Source organism: Poecilia formosa, unplaced genomic scaffold, assembly GCF_000485575.1.
Source record: "Poecilia formosa unplaced genomic scaffold, Poecilia_formosa-5.1.2 Scaffold151, whole genome shotgun sequence".
NCBI lineage: Eukaryota > Metazoa > Chordata > Actinopteri > Cyprinodontiformes > Poeciliidae > Poecilia > Poecilia formosa.
The window spans coordinates 1,206,610-1,230,885 of NW_006800090.1; the positions used below are offsets into that span (position 1 = coordinate 1,206,610).

A 24,276-nucleotide genomic window follows, 5' to 3' on the forward strand; every position below is an offset into this window, starting at 1 on the left:
AGCAGTTTTTATAGTATGTGTCACAGTTTCTGTTCTTGTGCTAATTGCATAAGCAGCAGCTGGTTGTCATGGCAGGCGCACCGAGACCAACAGGATCGGTAGACGCCGCCGCGGCACCTGGCTCTTCCTGTTAAAGGAATGTCGGGCGTCTGAATATCTGAACGGCATTTTTGATGTTTTTACCAGGTAGAGTGAAACTGAAACATCATGTACTGCAGTCTGACACAAACATACTTGATTCAAAGTGTGTTTTCTGTCAGGGTATTCCAGTGTTGCTGAAACCTACAGGTAACGTCAGCCACAGCCTGAAGACACGCTGGGAAAATTAAGATTGTTCCATGTCTTAGTGAAAGTTTCTAAGTACTCCAGTACAGTCTGAGATTTCTATTTGGTTTTCCAAATATCGCCGGAAAACACAGTTGTAATGCAGGTTAATTTTATTCTGCTGCTGCAGTGATTGTTGTTGCGTGGGATGTGGGGACGAGTGTCATGACGGGGGGCCGTGATATCCTTGAACAAGCAGCCCACTGTGCATCAGGCTGCTGTCATGATTAGTGGCGTGGGGTGTGTTTAGTTCCTCAAAATGGAAAGTATTTCCTAACATTCAAAGGTGTGACTTTAAATCTGGAGTCATAATGATTCATGCACCTGTAGTTGGTGTGCTGTTGGCTGGCATGTAAATTTTATGACCCCACTGAGAGGCTGAGGTGTTTGACAGCTGAAAATATAAAGGGTTAGCTAGAAAAAGCTAAAAAGAAACAAGTACAACACCAAGAAACACTGCAGCAAAGTTTGTTTTTTAGGAACAAAGCTGATTCTAAACATGAGCAGGAAGAATAATAATGAAAAAAATTACATCAGAGATGACAAAATACTGACTCACCAAACTGTGACCATTATAAATGAACAAACTGGATTACACATTTTAGTTTGTACAGTCACTTTAATTATTTACAGTGTATTTGTGGAGGTGGGGGAAAGAGGAGAGCCTTTATTTTATTTATTATCATTTACAGCGTTATATTTCCTACACATAAAATATGTATGTATATGAGTCCACTAGAAAGTTTTATTTGTGCAGTGCTGAAAAGGCATCTTTATTTCTTCGTGATAAATTCCAGTTAAATGTAAAAAAACAAAAAAAAAAACTGTGTAGTCAAGATTATTTTTAACTATGAATAAATTTGATTGAATGCAGTTACTCTATGCATAAAAATCAAACTTCTTTATGTGACGGATGCGATAAAGAAGCATATTACAAATGGGGAATGTTTATCAAGAGCTGTTTTTGTTTTTGTGGGGTTATGGTTGCTATCTTGCAGCCACAACCATTCAGGAAAAAAAAGTTTAACCCAGGTTAATGTGAGTCTTTTCCTGTTGATCACTACTTTAATTGATTACATGGTTGTTCAAATGGTCTCTTGAGTTACATATGTTTAATGATGATGTGTCTCTGGTTTATCAGGTGACCCCTGCACCGTGTCGTCTCAGCTGGAATTGGAAGAAGCTCTTCGCCTCTATGAACTCAACAAAGACTCTGAGCTCACAATCCACAGTGAGTTTATCATTATTTTTATTTAAACTGACATGACTTATACCCATTATGACCCCTCCCCCCCCACACACACACAGATCCATTTGTGTGTGTAGACTTTAGTTTGTAGATATGTTTTACCCAAAATTTCATTAGTTGACAGTTTTGCCTTCACCTGGTTCAAATTATGTGATGGAAATCTGTTATTGCATTTTAGTTTTAAAAAGAGGAGTCAAGTCATTTGCCTATTTGAATGTTTTTCTAATATTGTGTTAAAAAAAAAAAGCTTAAGACGTCAAAATCTGCAGAATGTGCTATTTTTTTTTTTTTTTTTTTTAGAAAAATCAAATGAGAAAATAGTCACTGCTGTTGGTTTACAGAATAATGTATATTTATCTAAACATATAAAGCAGAAATGTAATTGTAAACTTCATCGATGTTGGTTGCATTTCCCTTTGATTTTGCTGTTTTTGCATCTCTGCATGTCGCCTTTAGGACTATTTTTGAACACAAACATCACCTAAACGTACAGTTAATTGTCCAGTGACCTGTAAAGACAACATTACTTCCACTGTTGCTCATTTTGAAGCCTTGAAGCCAGTTTACTTTCGTACGTCTAAGCCGAAAGTTATTGATTATTTTTGTGCAGCCTCTTGGCTCTTGATGGTTTTAACTCAGGTGCTGCTCTGGGTTTGAGGGTTGATTGACAGGTTTTCTGTGTGTAAGCACGCTCTCTGGGGAAAACGGGGACAGGTTCTGTGCTTAATGTAATGTTTTAATTAGATCAGAGGCGCCGGGTCAAGAGTGCACTGGATGCCACATGCATGGAGGTGGAGGGGTTTTGAGGGTGGGAGGAGATGTGCTGGTTCCCCCTCGGGGGTTGCCAGATCTGCTTGTTAGCAAGCTTGTTGGCCGCGGCCCACGCCTCCCCTTTGAGTCACGCTGCTCCAGGTCGAGGTTGCTGCCTTTTCCCCTGTCATTGGCTGCTATAATCTTGTTTCTCCTCTCGCTTCCCTGGAAGTGACCTTTGCAAAAAATGCTTATAAGTGTTTTTACAAATTTCTCCAGTTAAGAGGCCTTTTCTACTGGTGGTAAATGCTAAGGAGGCCGCGCTTTAGAACTCTTTACATTTATCACCGACTCGTTTACTCCTTTTCAAAGCAGCGCCGCTGAAGCTGATGGGAGAAGATGAAAATATTATAATATTATTGCTAAGTTAAAATGATGTTTTCTTCTTTTCCAGTATTCCCTTGTGTACCCGAGAAACCCGGTATGCCTTGTCCAGGAGAGGACAGTGAGTTCAACTTGTTTTCTTCATTTTTAGACCTTTTATAAACATCCTGAAAAATGTATAATTTACCTGAAAAATTTTAAAATAATTATTAGGTATGATTTAAAGATTAATGCAATTTTGCTGCCTTTTCTTCCTCTAGTCCCTCTTAAATAAGGGTTCTATTCCAAACCAAATACGAAGCATTCAGTTTTTGTTTAATTTATAAATAAAACTAAAATAAATGTCACATGTCAAACTCTGGGTTTTGCAGAATTTTTAAATTTGACAAATCTGTTGGAAATTTTGAGCCAATCTTTAATCTAAATTGCTCCAGCTGTATTTAAAATAAGTGAAATATGTCTTTACCACTTTCCTCATTGTTTTGTTTCTTTTTTTAACATAAATATAAAATGTTTTTGTATTCAAACTCTATAAAGTCTTTAAAAACTACATACAAATCTAGAAACCTCAGTATACATAACACTGAATGTATGAGTCCTGGTTATTGAAAAATAACATTGCTAGCTCAAAAACAAGCTATACAAGTTACAGCTAAACTATTAGCTGAATTGACAATCTTTTGGTGTTTAAACCAGTTTAAATGGCACCATCTTACATTCCTGTATTGAGACCAGTCTGTTTCTCTCCATAGAGTCGATATATCGCCGTGGCGCTCGACGCTGGAGGAAGCTTTACTACGCGAGCGGCCACGCCTTTCAGGCCAAACGCTTCAACAGGGTGAGACAAGACACTGAGATCAATCTAAGGGATTTATTTTGGTTTTGTACAACATTATATTTGATAATGTTTTTGGTATAAAAAGTATTTTGTGATGATGGTTTCCCTCTGTTGACCCTCCCATGCAGCGAGCTCACTGTGCCATCTGTACAGACCGAATCTGGGGTCTGGGACGACAAGGTTACAAATGCATCAACTGCAAACTGCTGGTGCACAAGAAGTGCCATAAACTGGTGACGGTGGAGTGCGGTCGACCGATGATTCAGGTGAGATCTGTCACAAATCATCACAACTTATCAGATCCTGCATAGCCTGACGATTCTTAATGGTGGAATCTATTTAGGAACCAATCATGCCCGGCACGCAGTCAAGTCATCTAGACCCAGCCGATCACCAAGGTAACACATTTTTATTTAAATCTCCATTGTCGTTTTATATGTTAAGTTGAAACAGGGATTCATCGACTCAAAACACAGAAGAATCAATGATCAATGATTTGATTCAAAAAGTGAACCATTTATTTCTGGTAATTCAGATTCTTATAGCTTAAAACCAACATTCAGTTTTCATAAAAGCAGAATGTTCCACAGACCAATAAAAATAATTTTAATATAGAAATGCAAACACATATTCTTGCCTAAATAATCACCTGGAAGACTGTTAAAGGTTTTCCATTGATTAAAGCAACAAAACCTCATTGCTTCAGAATACTCAGTCTGGCAGTATTCAACCATATTATTGGAAAGTTGAGTGAAAGGAAAAATGTTTTTTTTTCTTCTTTTTTTTTTAAAATAAAGGTTGCAGCAGGTTGTGAAGGAAAAACGTATTTAAAAGTTCTGAGGATCTGAAGGAAGTCTCTCCAGTATCCACTCTGTTTCAAGCATCTATTTTATTTGTTTTATCAAGTCCAAAGTCAACATGATGAATGTCAAGAAATGTTAGAGTACTTCATGCTTCCTTCTACTGATAAGGTTTATGGAGAAGTTCATTTCCCAGCAGGACTTTGCCCAAACAATAACAATACAGCCTTTAATAATGATGGTGTCACCGTGGTTGACTTGTTAGCAAACTGGGCTGACCTAAATAAATCCCAGAGAGAATCAACGAAAGACGGGTAAGGCCCGATACTGACAGAGCGGATCAGCTGAAGGGTTGGTGTTAAAGAAACCTCCGCTCCACGCTGTATTGATGCAACAAAAAAACATCCCTGGGTAAAATGTTTAGGTTTTCATTAGCTGTAAGCTGTGGCCACTAAAACAAACATTTGAGATGGATCACTGTGAATTCCTGAAATAACTTTGGATGATATTCTAATTTGAGATGCATCTGAAGTAGCAGTTTCTAAATTTGGCCTTTGCTGAGCTTCAGAAACACACAGTTAATACGAGGGCTGGATGTCTAACCTTGAAAGTCTAAAGCAAAGATACGGGGCTACTTTAAGTTGTTTGTGTTATCACACAAATATTATTATTATTATTTTTTTTTTAAGCAACACCAAACTCCTCCATGCGTCTGCATAGTAGTCAATCAGCTGCACCAGAATACATTAAGGCCTTTTGTTGTTGTATCAACCCTCCAGCCCATCTGAGTATTCTGGTTCTGGTCTACTTTGCAGAATCAGAACCAAACATGGAGAAGCAGCAACCAGTTTTTATGTTCCTGCAAAACTGCTGAAACACTGAGTTTCTTTAAATCCAGGCTAAAACCCCCATTTCAAATAATAACTTTTCATTACTTTCCTTTATTTTGCTATTGCTAAATGTAAAGCACTTTGAGTCGCACTTTTATTTACTTTTTAGCTTATTTGGAATTCACTTGATGACCTGGAAAAAGATTTCTGATTAGAATCTAAAATAATCAAAGCTTAAAACGAATAAACTCAGAGTTTATTTCTCGATGTGAGGATTTTATTTGAGAAGAATTTCATTATTTCTCTCCTTTCTCCGTCTAATGGGGTTAAAATCGAATAAGAAGAATTTAGAAGAGTACAATAATCAACTGTAACTTCATAAGTAGATTTTAAACACCCTTATTAGCTGATTGGTTTTATTTTGAGGCTTATGAACCAGATTGAAATGAGTCGACTGAAGTGAGACATTTTGGGGTTTTAGTTACTAATGATAGTGAAGCAGCTGGACCTCCTGCTGCGGATGCCGACAGACCACCTGGGTGTGTTGTGGAGCACAGATGTAAAAACATTGGAATATATCATAAACAAAGAAGGTTTTTATGTTTTAATGAAAAAAAAAAAGTACCAGAACAGATTCTTTTTCTCGTTTTAACCCAGCAGTGAGAGATTACCCAGGCACTGCAGCGAGCTGTGAACAAAACGTGTGACTGTCTCTCACCTATTTTCTCTCCTTCCTCTCTCTTTTCTCCTACTTGTTTTTCACCCTTCCTGCCACCCCCTCTCCTTATGTATGTCTGTCACTCTGTCTGCCACTTTTTCCGCTTGTGTTTTCCTCACTTTCCTCCTTCTCAGGCCCTCAGACTAAAGACTCCAGTCGGAGCTTGGATTACGACGGAGAGGAGAAATTGGTGAGAGAGAAATCTTTTGATTGTCACTGACATGACAACTTGTCATCTTGATGTTCTTTAGGGATTTAAATTGTTAGCAAGGGAGGAAACAAAATGGAATAATCAGAAATAAAAGTGGGGTTATAATCTTCTTGTTTACCTGCTGCGTTTCTGTGATACAGCGTGCAGACGTAGGCGCCCTTGCACTGCTATTGATTTCCTTTGGTGGAGCTAATTAAGTAACCTTTTATCACAGCTCTCAACAACAGCGGCTGATTAATGGCTTGGGATGGAGTTGGGGGTTACTGTAGTTTAGAAGATGGGTAAAGAATAAATTAAATTAGGCGTTTTCTTTATGGAGATTAGAGAGAGATATTAACAGTTTTCAAGTGAAGGCAGGAGGTTGAAATAGTTTACTACTAAGATGATTATAAGAGAGGAGTGAGGAAATGGTGAAGGTGGGAGCCATGTTTACCGAGAAATATGACTGTAATACAAGTGCCTAACCTAATGCAAGCTGCATGTTGGTTTTTAATAGGCACATGGAAATCATTACTAAGATTTATTCTCAAAACGTTGCTCTGGGAGCCGCTACAATCTCATTTGCAAAGTTACCCAAAGGAAATCATCTTCCTGTCCAAACCAGATCATCAGCTCTGTCGATAGTTCACAGATGAAATTAGATTGAGAAAGGTAGCTGGATCGAAATTATTCATTTCTGATTGTCTCAGTTGACTTTGTAATCATCATATTAGGTTGTTTACTGTTTTGAATGATGTGATTTAACACCCTGTTCGTTGATTTCCCCCCCTTAAGGCACGCAGCAGTAGAGACACAGGGAAGTCTCCCACCAGCCTGGGCCTGGCGGACTTTGACCTGCTGCGGGTGATCGGCAGAGGCAGCTACGCCAAGGTGCTGCTGGTGCAGCTAAAGAAGACGGAGCGCATCTACGCCATGAAGGTCGTCAAGAAGGAGCTCGTCAACGATGACGAGGTATCTGAACCAACGGGGAGACTTAACTCGTTCTTTTTAAAAAGGCTTTTATGGGAGATTGTTTACACTAATTAGTGTTTAGCGGATGCGTTTTAAAAAATGAGATGCAGCAAAACTCCACCCACCCAGAGGAGAGAACTCGGTAAACATGCATGAAATGATTCCTTAGCAGCCTTGTACCTGTGGCTCTGTGAAAAGTGTTTGAGCCCCTGCAGATTTCTTCTGTTTTTGTCAGATCATGAAACATTTCTCAGATGAAGGCTGTTTTTATTGTGGAGGGAAAAAGCACCCATCCCTGTTATATCCTGAATTAAATGTGATTTAGACACTATAGTTTCACCAGCCACACCTGAGCCTGATTAAATCCAAGCGTGTGGAGTTAAGAATCAAATTAAAACGTTCCTCAATATAAAGGAACTGAAAAACGATGATAAACAAATCTTTATTTTCCAAATTGAGGAGGTTTTTCCCAAACTCCACCTTTTCTGTTTTTCCCATTCTAGCCATATTTATTAACCCAATTCAGTGAGAATTCAAGTGTTGTGATTCAGCAGAACATTAAGTGGATCCATTCAGGGCATTTAAATGTATTTCGCCACCATTTTGAAAACTAAGGAAAAAACCAAAACAAATCATGTTTTTCACATTTGAAACAAGAAAATCTCCTTTTAGAAATGCTTTAGAGTTGAAGGCTACAGTAAATCCATAATGATCTGGACTGCTATGTAACCTGTTTTTCAGTCGTTTGCCAAAGGAATATCTGAACTGACACAAACGGTAACAAAATCTTTAATAAAATCTCACCTTGCTTACTCTGATTTACGAAAACATTTACTGTAAACAACTCCTGTAGCCTTGCTCCTCCTACCAACATGCGGTGACACAATTTACAGTAAAGATTTTTTCTCGATTCAGTTTAACTTTGATTTAATTTAACCTTGCTCTAAGCGTCGAGTTGGGTTTTCTTTTATTTTGGAGGACATTTGTGTTTCAGAGAGGTTTTTTCCACCACGACTGACCGTTTTTTTTTTTCTTCTGAAGAGAGCCAAAGTGAGCTGAGCCCCACATTACTGGGTAACAGATAAAGTGCAGCATCCAAAATATAGCTTTTCCTGCTTTCGGATACCAGGGAATTCTGTGAGATTCAGTGTCATCATGTGGACTCCATTTTGTTTTTTAAATTCCACATTTCCGTCTTTAAAGTTAAGGGTTAAATTGTTGCTCAACCACCGCAAGACAGGTCTGGAGGGAGAAATTATACATTTAAGATCTCAAAACAAAAAATGTAAATGTTTTTTCTTGTTAATAGTGCTGTTTTTTTCCCCGTTTACAGCCTTCATATACAATCTAATTGAAAATGAGCTGTTACTCATTGCATAACGAACATCCGTCTCATTCATCTTCTACATCTTGTTTGAAACACTTAGTTGACGCGACAGACCTCTTGAAAGCCATCAGTCTTTCTAAGAAGGTGTAGATAAACCATCATGTCATCAGAAATTGATCTGTCGACACATGTAGCAGCACAGCCGGCGGCAACAGGAGTAGTTAGCCTTGATTAGATGCACTTAGCATGATTGACAAATTGACAAGCGCCTCTCGATCAATGCTGAAGTGTTCAGCTGTCCCTGCGCTGTCAGCGTGAGCAGCATCTGTGTCCAGATGTATTATCTTCCGAACATCGATGGAGTCCTCCTGCCGCTTTTTAGCTCAGCCCTTTTTGTCCCACAGCTAGCCACCGTCCATACAACCCATCCTGAAGCTTTGTAGCACGGTCGATGGGACTATCTGCTTATTCAGCTTTTATTAACTCAAGGATACTGTGTCACAATGATCTCAGATTGACGTTTGGGTATGTCTTTGTGTGTGTCTCTTCCAGGACATCGATTGGGTCCAAACAGAAAAGCACGTCTTTGAGCAGGCCTCTAATCATCCATTCCTGGTCGGCCTCCACTCCTGTTTCCAGACAGATAGCAGGTGAGAGACAAGCTTCTTCGTCGACCCTTAGGACAGGCTGCATTGGGTGGGAAAAACTCTCAGTTCTTAATCAACTCAATATTTCCATGACGTTTTGCATGATTTAGGGTAGGGATGTCAAACTCGTTTTTGTTTTGGGCCAAATGAAGATCATGGATGCTCTGAAAGGGCCGATTGTGCCAGAATGTATCAATAAAACCCGTTCACAAATTGTTAAAATATTAATAAATTACTAAAATTAGATATCAAACATCTTTTCAGTCCTTCTAGGATTTCACGATTGTTTTTGTGATTTTCTTTTCTTTTTTGCAATAAAAATCAAAATGTTTGTGGTACTAATTTTTAAGCATTTGCGCATATTTTTGTTGGTAAATGCGACTTTTTATTACTCGCTGTATAGATCATGGACTATAATATTACATTAATTAAGGTGCAAGTCATAAAGCTTTTGACAAATTTGAGAAAAATCAGCAACAAACTCCCAATTATGTCTTTGCGCAGAAAAGTGATTTGTTAACTTTTTAGGGGGGAATTTCCACTATAATTAACAAGACACTTGAAGGGACTGACTGAGGTAATTTGACAGTAAACAGATAAAACCTCATTGATTTGATTGATAGATGATATGTAAGCACACTTGGTGTTTAGTCTAGAGTCTAGAGGGCCACATAAAAACCTTCAACGGGCCGGATTTGGCCCACGGGCCTTTAATTTGACACGTGTTCTAGGGAGTTCTAACATGGTGTCCAAACACCCTTAAAAAGTCATAAATCGATATATGTAAAATTATATTAATAAAAAACAATAAGTTTTTTCTGTGCAACTAATTGCTTTCAGAATTCAGATGCTCTGAAAGAAAATGCTCTGGTCAAATGAAATCAAAAATGTAAGCGTAGGGATCCCCAACTCCAGTGCGGGCGAGGAAAAACGACAAAAGAGGTTTTTTAAGAAATCAAGTGAGTTTCAGCTGTAAATAGCTAAACTATCAGGGACAGTAAGGATTAAAAAAGCTTTAAATTTGTTGACAATCTTTTGCAAAACGTCTCCATTCAATCTGACCTTTTCCCCATGAAGAACAGGGAACATTTTAGCCTCCTCATGTCAAAGTTTTTAGAAAATTGCCAAAAAAAATTGCGTCTTTAGTAGCAGTGAAAGGACAAACAAAATGCACACCACACTTTGTAGATTTCTGTTAGCAAACAGATTTTAAAAACCATGTGGCTTTTGCTGATCCATTTACCATATGTAGCACCTTGTTGGTGTATCACATGAAATACCAAATTAATAAACAAAAGTTTCAGCCTGTAAGGTTTAGAAAAAGTGAAAATGTTGTGGTTAAATATAAAACATCTTTCAAGTTTGAAACAGTCATGTAGAGAAACCATTCAGTCATTACAGAATTTACCCATTCGAGTGTTTCTAAATGACACGTTGGGGTATTTCTGCATCTAGACTGGAGTTCGTTTTTCTGTCAATGAATCTGTGAAGTCACAGTTCAGGTTGTGGGAGATTCCCATCATGAAAAATATTCAAAAACACCACTCAATGTTTAAACCTAAAAATAGCAGAGGAAAGTTGGATGGACTGTTTGTGTTGTCCTGTGTTTTGTGCTGCTAGCCGCTCACCAGAAAAGCAATTTAACAATAAAAATGTATTTTCTCTTCAGACTCTTCTTTGTTATCGAATATGTAAATGGAGGGGACCTCATGTTCCACATGCAAAGACAAAGAAAACTCCCAGAAGAACACGCCAGGTATAAACCCAGTCCGTTCCTCTGGTTTGTTTAAGAAAAAAAAAACAAAAAAAAAAACACGATCCTGATGATTGTTCCTGTTATTTCAGATTCTATTCTGCAGAGATCAGTCTGGCACTCAACTACCTCCACGAGCGGGGAATCATCTACAGAGACCTGAAGCTTGACAACGTTCTGCTGGACTCTGAGGGACACATCAAGCTGACTGACTACGGCATGTGCAAGGTGTTTGTTTTCCTGTTAACGCACGAACTAATGATGCCGCAGTGCACTTTGGATAAAAGCACCTGCAGAGCTCCAGAAGTGTCGGCTTACTGATTTCAGCGCGCTGATCTTTCTGTTTTTGCAGGAGGGTTTGAGACCAGGCGATACAACAAGCACTTTCTGTGGTACCCCTAATTACATCGCTCCTGAAATACTCAGAGGAGAAGATTATGGTGAGAATTATGACGGGGAGGCACTTACCAGAAACGCTATCCGATGATTGCCTATGAAAAGTTACAGAGGAGTTATGATTCGATATCTGAAATGATGCTTTCAGTCGTAATGGCAGCTGCAGAAGCTGAGCTGCATGTTTATCTGAACAAGATGAGGGCAGATGAAATGTAGTTTATGTCAGAAAAAAAAAACAGAACCTAGGAAATAAATGAATACGAAAGTAGACAAATTTAATTGGGAAAGTTTTAAACTTGCTCAAAGGTGCATGAGCTTTGGAAAACAGTGTGGTGAAAGGCCAGCCTGATGACTCAAGTCTAGCGAGACACATTGATGGCAAAGGTTGCCTTTAGTTTCAGCTGCTCAGATAAATGTCACTTTGTTCTGCTGAGATCCTCGGCTATAATTATCGACACGCAAAACAATAAAATAAAAATAGGAAAAGCTCCCCGGTAACCAAAGTTGTATCATAGCGACAAGTCTTCCTAGTTTTTAAGAAAAAAAAAAAAGAAGAAATAACTGTTTACAACTCAGATTTTCACTGTCACAGAAACCATTATTTACATTAAAATTATTCCTTACTGTTTTTCACTTTGTTGTGTCTTCTGGTTCAGCCAAACGTTCTGCTTGGTGGCAGCCACACATTTCAAACCAAGCTTTAAAGAAAATACAGTAATTTGATTTGACGTCGTTTAGTTTCAACATGAGAATCCTGTTTGAAAGACCGACACAACGGCTCACAGTTACCCAAGCCATCGCTAACTGTTGGCATTGATTTAAAAGGGAAGTTTGAACCCAAATCGAGAAATCTTTTCACAATAGAGGAACCTAAAAAGTTAAAAGCTCTTCACTCATTTCACTTTACATTACTCTAGGAACTACCATTAATAAAATACAGAACCTATGAAGGTTTATTCTTTTTGTAAAGTTTTTTTTTTACTTTAAAAGTATGATTTATTGGTAGATGGGAAAGAGGAATGTAATAGAGCTGCACACTGTGTTGAAAATTAATTATTACAGTAACATCAGTGTATTTAATTTCCCCAAGGACATTTTTGAATATACCTGCTTTGACCTTTATATTCCTACTGTCTTTAATTTGCACATTTGATGCGTATATTCATCAGAGCAGTAGATGCTAAAGGTTACAGAGAGAGCTGGAAACATCACGATAATAGGAGAGAATGAGAAATTGAGACTTGTTGGAGGTAAATGTGGGGTTTATTGGCACATTTGTCCCACAGTTAAGCCAAATAGCATGCATGCTAGAGCCAAAAAACACCCAGGCAAGTAGATAAAGATAAATTAAGGTTAAGTATTTGTTGCTAAGGTTTTAAATGTGTTCTTTTTAGTTCATGTGCAGTTAAATCAGCTTTTAACAACCTTTAGAAGTCTTGAATTTAAAGAGGACCTATTAAGCAAAATTCATATTTTACATTTTTTTTTTTCATTTGCTTCTTAAAATTATCAGAACGCTTTAAAAAAAACAAACAAAAAAAACCCCTAAGCCGTTCTTTTGGCAATAAGTTAATTTTTAATTCAAAAACCTTCAGATTGTTCAATCACAATCAATGGGCTCTACACCATTACCTAGCAACCCCGGCAAAGCGCAGCCCGTCACCTAGCAACCCCCAGTAGAGCTCCAGCGTATACAATGGCTACTGGAAAAGAAAAGTGTTTTGTTGTTGAATTAGCCCCCAAAAACCACTTGCTGCATTCTTGTTTGTTGTGTAGGAGGCTCTACTTCTGCTCTTCAAAGATGTATGATTGTATAATTGGCAGCCATTTTCATATGGGGTGTAAGCGTTGAATTGGGGGGGCATGGCCAGCAAGAGCTATTAAGCTTTAAAGCGACTAAGAGGCCCTAAAGCAGCTCATCTGAAAATAGGTAAAACTGACCAGACTGAAATATTATAATCTAGGAATGATTTTGTGCAAAGAAAACATAATAAAGACATTTTGAATAACCTGTAGACCGATCCTTACCTGTTCAAGGAAGCATAATGGGTCGCCTTTCGTCTCTGGAACGTAAAGAAGTCATGTTTCTGCTTTACAGATATAATCTCTAATGTGTGTCTCTCAGGGTTCAGCGTGGACTGGTGGGCGCTGGGCGTGCTGATGTTTGAGATGATGGCGGGCCGGTCGCCCTTCGACATTGTTGGCAGCAACGAAAACCCAGACCAAAACACAGAAGACTACCTCTTTCAAGGTATAACACGCAGAGAAACGCACTGCTAAGATTTATAGTTGGACGGGAGGCTGGGGGGAAATAAAACCTACTGTGATGAAGCATCCAACACCTTTTTATCGACACCTTTATAACGGCTTCTGTCGGTGCCAGGCACATGCCATCTGTTGCTGGGAAATGTGTGAAAGTATGTGTTTTCCCTTTATTTCATTATTAAATATGCTCCCAGAATGTGTTTGTGTTCTTAGAATAAATAGCCAGTGAGATGTTGGATCTGCAGACCGATACATAATTCAACACACGTTATCACAACATGGATCACAGAGCTGCAGCATGTTCAGCGCTGGGGGTCCGAGCTGCAGCAGTGTCAATAACCTGACATGTCGGCATGAGGAGTGTGTGTCAGTCTCAATGCCTCTTTTTTTTTGTTTTTTTTTTTTGTCGCAGTTATATTGGAAAAACAGATCCGAATCCCACGCTCATTGTCAGTGAAAGCTGCCAGCGTTCTCAAAGGTTTCCTCAACAAGGTATGAAGGGGTTAAACAGGCTAAGATCCGTTTCTGCTGGGAATTACATTATCATATCCATGTTGGACTGATTCCACCTCCTTCTCTATTGTGTTCTCTTTTTCTCCAACTTGCCCACACACACACACACACACACACACACACACACCACTTTGATTTCCATGTTTCCATACATTTTTTATGTGTATTGAAGGATGACATTTGAACAACGTAAACATATTTCTGTAGTTGAGCAGAAAGTTTAAAAATCTTCTAGAAGTTGCCAGGAATGTACTTGTGTAGAGATATAGATCGTCTGTCCATGAAGAGCTTTTGGTCAATGAAATCATCTTAAATTACGCTCCTAAAATAAACCAGAAGTCGATGTAATTGCATCAGTCACATGTAAAAAATACTTAGGATTTTCTCAAAAGCCTGGCAGCTGCATTTTAGGCAACTTGTAGCTGTTCTAGTGAGGCATTGGCGTAATCCAGTCGGGATGAAAAAGAAGCACAAACGATTATTTGCAGTTCAGAACAAGAGACTGTAGCTGCTTTTCCATTATAAATATGTCTAAAACCTTTTGGAGATGCAATTTCACAATTGCAGTGTTTTCATTAAATGAGAAATGCTATTAAAATCACCTGTGAACAATCTTGTTTATGTGATAAATCATTAAAAATCATGGCGGCGGTGGATGTAAACACTTAAATAAGATTAGAGCTGGGTGATGTGGCTTGAAAATAATTTTTTGTAATCCAAAAATTTGATTTAATTGTCTTTTAAACTTGCTTTTTTCCTTAAAAATGTAATATACAGGGCAGAAAATATCTTTAAAAGAAACATGCTTTTATTTCAATCATTCCTTCTGGGAGATGATCTGAATTCAAAAGTCGATATAAATAGGACTGTGTAAAAAAAAAAATGCAGATTTAGCGTAGTTTTGAGGTTGTTCTAATGTTTTTGTTTTGTTGTCAGTGTTGGTGATACCTGTCATGAATAGTGCTACTAATATTTTCCATAAAGTGCCCAAATGACAGACATGACGATGCAACACTCAGTGTGGGAGAGATGTTGGCTCATCCTGAGAGGTCACACAGAAAGTTGTCCCTGAATTTGTTCGTTGATTTAAATCGACCATTAATCATCACTAGATGTGCTCAGTTCAAACTAAATTAGCCGCACTGTCATCTAAATGACTGTAATATCTCTAAAAATAGATCAAAAACCACCTTACTGGAAATTTGTCTTGAAGAATATGTAACATGAACCAGTTGATGGACTCATGTAAGGAGTATTATGACTCATTTGAAAGGGAATGTATTATTTAAAATGAACATTTTGTACATTTTTGTACTTTCTACTTCTTCTAAAAACAGCCTAAATGCTTAAAAAACCCAAACACCGAGCCATGTTTTAACGTTTTTTGTTTCCTTGAAAATGAGTGTTTCAAAAACCTCCAGAATGTAATGTCACAGATCAGCAGGCACTGCGCCGTTTCCTAGCAACCAAGGTGGAGTTCCAGCCTGTTACCTCACAACCCAAGCTGAGCTCCACCATGTTTGGTCAGCTGGTTTTACCAGCAGCCATTGTACAGCAGCCATTGTATGTCCTGTACAATGGCTTCTGGAAAAACAAAAGTGTTGTGTTGTTGACTTACCATCCAGAAACCACTTGCTGAAAACTTGCTGATTGCGCAGGAGGCTCCACTTCTGCTTTTCAAAGTTGTACAGTTGTATAATTGTGCATCTGTTTTTCACTTGCCAGTATAGGCATTAAGTGGGGGTTGTGGCCCGCAGCAGCTTATTTGGATTTAAAGTGACAAGACACCCTAAACCATCTCATTCTGAAAGCTCAGAATAGGCAGAACTGATCAGACTAAAAATCATGATTGAAGAGTGATTTTGTGCAAAAATAATATAATAAATGTTTTGTACAGCCCACACACCACCCTAAAACTGTTCAAGGAAGCATCATATGTTACCTTTTGAAGGTGAATTCAAATGAATTAAAAAGCTTCAAATTTTTTGGCCTTGGTTTATTTGTCTGTCCTCAGTTTCTCTTCCTTGTCACTCGCTCCTCATCCTGGCTGGACATGTTGTCTCACTCCTCCTGCTGTCATCTCCCACCGTCTCTCACCCTCCTCTCACCTTCATTCCCACAGGATCCCAAGGAGCGTCTGGGCTGCCACCCTCAGACAGGCTTCGGAGACATCAACGGCCATCCGTTCTTCCGAAACGTCGACTGGGAACTTGTGAGTGATTTTTTTCTTTCTTTTTCTTTTTTTTTTTTTGTATGTGTGCTTTTGCTGTTTCATCCTCAGTCATGATGATTATTCAAATAATCGTCAACTAATTTAGTAATAGATTAATTACTAACTGGAGCATACAGATTCAAAAAGGCCTTTTTTTAAATGGCAGCAGCCGCAGAGCAGTTAAACAAAAACTGTACAAAAATATGTAAATTTTGCATTTAAGATGGAGAATCTGTGAATATGTTCTACTCAGACCTCAGGTTTTTAGCTTCACATGGTTCAAATTCTGTAGATAAATAAAATAAATCTCCTATAAGGCATCTTATTGAGCTAAGCAGAAAAGGCTGAGCTTTCATGTTGATGTTAAAAGTATTTTTTAGCTGGAGATGCTTCCTATGCTACTAATGATCAAGTGTTCACTAATGGAATGCTGTTAATGCATTTCAGGCAGTAAAATGTTTTTCTTATTTGAAAAAGAAGTTAAAATATTTGCAACTTTTAATGGATTTCTAATATTGTGTAAGAGGGCTTAAAAAATCTGCAGAATTTGATAACTCTTTTCTCGGGTTAATCATCAGAATAAAGGATAGATTAATCGCTAAGATGTTTGTTGGATTTAGCCCTAAAATAAGCATGACAAAAACTGTTGTAATGTTAAATATCCATCAAACTCTTAAATAACCATTGCTTCACCATTCCTCCAAATATTGTTGTCATATTTTTGTTCGATACATTTTTTCCTTCCACTCACTTTTCTACTAAAATCACATTTGAAATCCTACCCACGACTGTGAAGATTGTTTTTCTTTCCTTTCAACTTTCCATTAATGCAGGGATGTCCAAACTTTTTGCCATGTGGGCCAAAAAAACAACCTAAACTCAAAGATTTTTACAATAGTGTATGTGGGCCATTGTAGATAGAAATTATTTTGGCCAAAAATTCAGAAATGTCGTGATTTATTTTTAAATTTTCTAGAAAATTTTTCCAAAATAAATTTCTGAAAATTTCAAGCTTTTTGTAGAAAATTTCTGTTAACCTAAAAATTTGTTTTCTCTAGAAAATTTCTTTGATCTCAACATATTTTTACTGTAATTTTGCATGTATTAAAAGAAAGACCTCTATTTTTCAGTTTCTTTTGGATTTGATTGAATAAATTTACTTTCAGTAATAAGAACAAGATTTGGGACACTTTGTTTCAAAATGTTTGCTTTATTTAACCACATTTAAGATCGAATAAAAGCTCATTTGGGTTTAACAAAGTTGGCTTTTCAGTAAAAGTCTCTGGATAGACTTGGTTTTACCTTTTGTTTAAAAATTGGTTGTAAAAAGACAAATACTTGGTGTTGTACTATAATTTACAGTTAATGTGGGTAACAGTTTTTATGTCTCCGTTTGCATCTGTGGGCCAATTCTGTATCGTTTTCGAATTGCAGTTGGTCAGTCCAAGGGCCACAAATGGCCCCCGGGCCGCACTTTGGACGTTGATGTGTTGGATTCTTCAGTACAATGCGAACAGCCTGCTGCCAACTTTGTGTTTTCCTCCTGAATTCAGATGCGTGCTTGTTGGAAAGTAGGACAAAGGTGGACAGCTGAGGGTCAAACCTAAGTGCTTTTGGGGTCATGCGTCATGTCTCCCTGTCATGCTCTGCAGGTTTGGCTGCAGCGTAAAAGCCAAAGGTTACCAGCTGTGGTCTGAGACGCGTGTCCTTGTTTAGAACGGCCAGACAGAAACAAACATGTCAGCGAGAGACTGACAACAGCTGATGGGGTGACTCACATGGGCTCAGATAGGCTCAAGCCAAAGATGGAGAACGTATTAGAGGAGACGGACCATATAGAGCTAAAATGTGGAGCTCTGTTTTTCTTTTTTCTTTTTTTTTTTGATCATCGGTGAATCATGTGTTGCTTCAGAGTGAAACTGAGCTGTCTGCTAAGGTTCCAGTTCTCAGATACTGCTCTTACTTCCACTGAAGTAATCTCGGCCTCTGACACTTTCATTGATTATTTTCACAAAGTTTCCAAACACTGGAGCTTTTCTCTATTTTGATTTCTCCTTTTACAACCATTCAAGTTTAATTCTGAATTCGGGGATGAAGCTGTGGGAATCAATAACTCGCATGTTAGGAGGTTCAGAATCACCTGTAGGAATACGAGTGAAATTGAATCTACAACCAGAAATGCGCGCAGATATTTTTAAAGCTTCCTGTTCTCAGTTTCAATGATGAATGAGATGTCATCTAAGAGTGAGATTTCCGTTTTGTGACACCATCCGCTGTAAAATGAGACCCAGTCCCAGCAGAGTTGAAGCTCAGTTGTTGACAGAAATCATTTCAAATTAACGTATAAAAATCCAAAGATGTTTGTTTTAATAGCAAAAGTGTAATAAAATCGTCATTATCATCAGCAAAATAGAGTTGATGGTTATATTTGAATGAAGAAAAGATTATTTGGAAGAGTCCACGCTTAATAATAACCAGGACTGAAACGATTAGTCATCAACTAATTTAGTAATTTATTAATCGTTAAGTGGAGAACAGACTCAAAAAAGGCAAATTGCTGAAAGGGCAACATACTCAGAGCAGTTATTAAACCAAAACTGTTGAAAAATATATACATTTTGCACTTAAGATTAAAAGAAAACCTTTGTAAGCATGTTCTACCCAGAACTCATTAAATGGCATAATTTTAGCTTCACTTGGTTCTAATCCTTAAAAAAAAATAAAATAAAGAAAAATCTCCTATTAAACACCTTTTACTATCCAATTATTAACTGGTTAATTGAAAAAATATTGGTAAGTCAGCCAGAAAGGACTTTTTATGTTAGTATTTTTTTGTGCTGATGCATCCTTTGCTGCACTAAAAGAAATGCTATGTTGTCGCATTTTAGAAAATGTTAATTTTCTTATTTTTTCTTTAATAAATTTTATAAAACCGACTTAAGTGGTTAAATGAAATATCTGCAGACTGTGTCTGATGTTTTATCTGATTAATCGTCAAAATAATGAATTATTCTAATTGATTATTAATATGATTGTTAGCTGCAGCTCTAATAATAACTCTAACCTTTGTGTATGTTTTCATTAATATATGCTGAATCATTCACAGTGTTTGTACTTCTAAAACTGTCCCCGTTTGAAGGATCAGGCACATTTTGTGTCTGAAGCAGACCCACGTGTGACGGACAGACCGCGTAGCTCAGCAGGGATCAATATGACCTCCTTTTTTCCCCCTGTTTGGTCTGGAGCGGAGACTCAGCAGTTGGTCACAGCGTCTGGACATATCAGCTTGCACTCCCTCCTCCCTCCAAACTTTGACCGTTGTGACACAAACCCAAATTTCTGTCCTACAAGTTCACCTGCAGGCCTGCAGGGGGAGCTCTTCTGGGCTTCCAGTCAGTTTTTGATGCAAGTGGGAGGCAGATGAAAGCTTATTGAGTTACTGGTAATCAGTGTAGTGGAAAACGACTGACTCATGCAGGTTTTACTCACTGTTGAAACTGTATGCGGTGCCTCAGAGGTTTGTTAGAGAATAAACATCATCATGAAGATCAAGGATCACGGCAGAAAGGTCAGGGAAGTTGTGGAGAACTTTAGATGCTGGGTAGGCTTTGAAGAAGACCTGGTAAACATACAGCAAGAGCTATGAAGCATTTTCATCTGTTAGATGGTCTAGTCAAAGTCCAACTCACATAGGTTCAGCTGAGAATCTGGAAAAACTTAAAAATAATGTCCATAGTAAGCCTGACGTAACGAATTTTACCAGACGATAAATTGTCGCATAAATTATTGCGCTGAACAAAAATTGTGTTGAGACCTTTTCCAACTTATGATACTGATTAAAAAATAATTTCTATAACTTAGCGACAGAGGTTTTTTTTGTTGTAACTTTCTTTCCATTTTGTGTTTCAGCATTTAATTTGAGCAGGAAGGTCATCTATAATTTGTTTTTTATTGTTTCAGTATAATTAATATTTATTATTCTTAATATCTCAATGATTTATTGATCTGTGTAATTGATATAAAGGTTGTCTTATATTTTATGCATTAAATAACGTTATGGAAATTAGGGAATCTTATTTAATATTATTTTTTGTTAATTTAGTGTTTTGTTCTCGGGTGTGTGTAAGAGAGACATTTCAAAACATAAAATTTTTAAATGAAAAGATTGCAGTATGCTATTGTAATTGTTAATATTGTGATATTGTGACCTTCCTAAAATAATTATTTATTTTGCCAAAAGTGAGTTTTGTGTTTTCTCCCCAAAAATCACTTTTAAAAAACTGACTTAAAAGCAGTTTCTTTTCTTTTTTTTTTTTCTTTTTTTTTGTTACTTTGTATTGTTTTTATCTCCATTTAATTGAGGCTTGGTACGGTAACTTGTGATGTTTTTTATTTTTTTTTACTTGTTTCTATTTTTCTTTTCATCAATTTATTCTGTTGGTTTTTGTGTAGCGCTTTGGTGCAGTTTTAACCAGTTTTTATAAGTGCTGCTCGCATAAATTTTGACATTGACATCCATTCAATGTGGTGCTGAAAAAGTTTGAAAACTTACCTTGAAAATTCTTGAAAAGTTCTTGAAATCTACTGTGGGAAAAGTCGACCACGTTTGCTTATAATTAAATGATTAAACTGTAATTTTTGTCGTTTCAGCTGGAGCAGAAGCAGGTGCTCCCGCCGTTCAAACCCAACATCTCAGGGGAATTCGGACTGGACAACTTCGACGCCCAGTTCACCAACGAGCCCATCCAGCTCACGCCTGACGACGAGTAACTAACCACTTCCTCCCTTCGCCTCGGCTCGCATGTCCGATCATTCGAGCGTGTCCGTCTCACGCCTCTCGTCTCGTTTTCAGGGACATCGTCAGGAAGATCGACCAGTCCGAGTTCGAGGGCTTCGAGTACATCAACCCTTTGCTGATGTCGGCGGAGGAGTGCGTGTGAGAGGCTCGACATCTGTCTCCGTGAACGCCACCCACTTGCAAACACACACACACACTCACACTCACACCGACCACGTGTGTTTACGCGGCGTCTCCTTGCTGCATGGTTACCGAGACGACCCAGCAACATCAACGTTTTTTTCCGAGGGCCTCACATGCACAAGTAGAGCGCTTTGTTTTTGCCAAAACCAGTCTCACACTCTGCCATTTATAACCACTTGTCCTTAAGCCTACCTTGTTTCTTAGATATTTTTTTATATCATATAAATCTGCTCTGATCGGTTCCTTCATCTGGGCCTCTTCATTGCAGCCGCAAAGTTCTTCCACGGTTGCTGACGGACTGAGCATCCACTCCTTTCAGCCGACCGGGCATTTTTATTAGAGTGTATATAATAAACTACTATTGAGGATGAACATTAGACGGGGCCTTTTTAGCTTCACGCCACACTCACAGTAATTAGTTCTGTCTAGAACAGTAATCATAGCACTATATAAATCTATATATTTTCTCATATTTTATTTTAGGTTATTCAGTCGTAACAGCCTGTGTACAAGAACCAGACGAGTTCTGAGCTTCAGGTCCCTTCTGTCTGAATGAAGGAAATGAAACACTAATAGTGAGTTAATGCTGTGAATGAAGTCGCTGAGGGAGATGGATGAATAGCACAAAGTACCTGGACGCCGTAGCACAGGTTTTATTTAGATTTTTTCTTTAAAAACATGCTCATACAGGACCAAAAACATTTTTCTGGTACTTGTTAGATGGTACAGTATGCATAAGGAAGATGTGCTGTCCTAGGTCATAGAATTTATATATTCATATTTTTCTTTTTACTATTTTTATTTTAATGCGATGCCTTTCTGAAACTTTCGCTCTTTTTTTTTTTTTTTGTTCCATGTGCGTCTTTTTTCTTGTAAAACCAAACCCGAGCAGTTTTGACCCTCAAATGTGGCTTTAACACTGTTAATGGAGCCCGCGATCTAATTTTGGAATAAGATATTATAAAGCAAACAAATGAATGTAACCACATAGGCGACGGCACGTTTGTCCGACAATGCATTCATCTGTTACAGTTTAGCTTTATTGTTACTTTTTCTGTTGAATCAGATTTCATTTTGATTTTTTTTTTTCACTACATTGATTCCAAAATGTTAATGGGGGGAGGGACACAGTGTAAACACTATTGTTTGTATTCGTTGTATTTTGCAGATGTTTTACCATCCGCTGGACTTTATTATTAGTGATCAAAGAAGAAAAATGCAGATGGTAAAATAAACATTTTATTTCTCTCCTTGTGGTAATACTTGTTTGTGTCGGTGAGTCTCAGTGGATATTAATCAGAAATGTCTTAAAGAACATAATCTTACATGTTTTCACATTTTTCTCATTATTCAGTAATGAAATTTGATGTATTTTAGCAACAAAAAATGTAATTTAAAGAATATTCCAGCAATTATAGGCGCACAAATACTCATCTTGAAAAACACACCAGTCACATAAAGTGACTTGCATCACTAAAATGAACACAGTAGCTGTTTTTAATCACATTTTAAAATTTATTTATTGATACTCCCTTACTGAACAAACGGTGGAAAACAATTCTGACGATACATTTTTGAGGGTTTTTAAAACATTAATTTGAATTTATTGTGACAATAATAAATCAAATCTTTATGAGAAATTAATCATATTGAGAGAAAACGGAGCATGATCAGTCAGAGGCTTCTTCATATTCGCTGTAATACAGACTGCTACAAGAGATTTTTCCTGCCTACAGTCATCTCCATCTTCAAACTCTGAAGAATTTAAATTAATGAATTTAATTTCCCCTTGGGACTAATAAAGTATTTCTGAATTTGAATAAATAATGAGATAAACTCCCTCCCCTGTCACACAGACGTTGATTTTTGTCTCATTTGACCAGAGCTGCTCCATGTTTTTATCTTCTCTACTAGGCTTATAGCAAACTTTAAGCAGGATTTATGATTTTCTACGATTATTCGCTTTTTTACTAAATGAAAAAAAACTTATATTTTTTGCATTTTCAAGAACGGACATGAGCTTCAGAATGCTCTTATTAGTGCTGGTGGTTTAACTGCACCTTTTTCTTTTTTTAAATTGGTTGATGCTTCGTTTCTTTTATTGCCCTCTGAGAATAAATAGTTTTCTGAATCTGACATTGGTGGAGGCCTTAAATAATTTATCCTGAGCTTTGGGTCTCTGCAGCTCCTCCAGAGTTACGTCTCTAGTTTTAATTTCTTCTGATTAATCCTATCCTGGCCGGTCCATCTTCGGAGGATGGACGTGTCTCATTGGGTTTGCTGCAGTGCCAGACTCCTCCCCTTTTCAGTTGACGAGCTAAACGATGCTCCGAGATATTTAACCCTCCCAGTCTGAACGTGTCAGCGACAATCCAGCCAGATTTGCAGTACCGTGATTCCGCCACACATGGCGCTGTCTGAAAAATTCCGACGGTTTCTAAAAGGGGAGACGTTGCGCTTTCCAGCCAATATCAAGTTATTACGGTAATTTCACTCTCGCCGTAGCAAAGATTGAAGTTAATCTGAGGGGCGGTCTTTCAATAGATGCTAAATTGCGAAAATAACTTGCTAGATATTGAAAGTTCCAGTCGTTATGGATAAGTAAATATATTTACTCACAGGACATTTAAAGAACTGCATACAGTTAAAATCAGGAGAATTATCCAGTTGGAGACTTGAAACTTAATTCTTAAAGGGTTAAAGCTCAAATACCTTTTATGGTATTTGAGCTTTAGGTGGTTATACTTTTCAGATTCCTTTATGTAGAAATAAAGAATTTAAACCATTTATCCCTTTTCTTTTACTTCTCAGTTCTGCTCTTTGTTTTTGCTCATTTATTGCACAATAAAATGAAATGCATTGAAACTTCAAGCAGAATGAAGGCGCTTGCTAACGGCTCCACCAGCTTGTTGATGCTGCCGTTTTGAATCGCTCGATCTCTTGCAATTATTGTAGCAGCAGGGGAATGTATTATTAAAACACTCAAGTTTTCATTTGCTGAGGTAATGAAAGATGATGGAAATTGGTTTAGACTTACTCTGAATGTAGAGAACGCGCAGGATTCATTCCTAAAACAATGTCATTCCGAATACAGTATTTATTCTAAGTGTATGAAACCTGATTTCAT

At 37.7% G+C, this 24,276-nt stretch overlaps 1 protein-coding gene across 1 annotated transcript in view; it reads left to right on the forward strand.

The window, feature by feature from the left end:
* prkci (protein kinase C, iota) overlaps nucleotides 1-22,406 on the forward strand; it is a 35,145-nt gene extending 12,739 nt beyond the window's left edge. Inside the window, exons 3-18 of the mRNA XM_007563815.2 lie at nucleotides 1,466-1,555; nucleotides 2,778-2,828; nucleotides 3,460-3,545; nucleotides 3,674-3,811; nucleotides 3,889-3,943; nucleotides 6,028-6,083; nucleotides 6,879-7,055; nucleotides 8,935-9,032; nucleotides 10,699-10,785; nucleotides 10,875-11,010; nucleotides 11,135-11,222; nucleotides 13,304-13,429; nucleotides 13,856-13,935; nucleotides 16,079-16,168; nucleotides 20,819-20,934; nucleotides 21,021-22,406. Coding sequence (XP_007563877.1) covers nucleotides 1,466-1,555; nucleotides 2,778-2,828; nucleotides 3,460-3,545; nucleotides 3,674-3,811; nucleotides 3,889-3,943; nucleotides 6,028-6,083; nucleotides 6,879-7,055; nucleotides 8,935-9,032; nucleotides 10,699-10,785; nucleotides 10,875-11,010; nucleotides 11,135-11,222; nucleotides 13,304-13,429; nucleotides 13,856-13,935; nucleotides 16,079-16,168; nucleotides 20,819-20,934; nucleotides 21,021-21,108 — 1,562 coding nt within the window. The 3' untranslated portion in view covers nucleotides 21,109-22,406. The remainder of the gene's footprint in view (nucleotides 1-1,465; nucleotides 1,556-2,777; nucleotides 2,829-3,459; nucleotides 3,546-3,673; nucleotides 3,812-3,888; nucleotides 3,944-6,027; nucleotides 6,084-6,878; nucleotides 7,056-8,934; nucleotides 9,033-10,698; nucleotides 10,786-10,874; nucleotides 11,011-11,134; nucleotides 11,223-13,303; nucleotides 13,430-13,855; nucleotides 13,936-16,078; nucleotides 16,169-20,818; nucleotides 20,935-21,020) is intronic.
* Nucleotides 22,407-24,276: the final 1,870 nt, after the last annotated feature.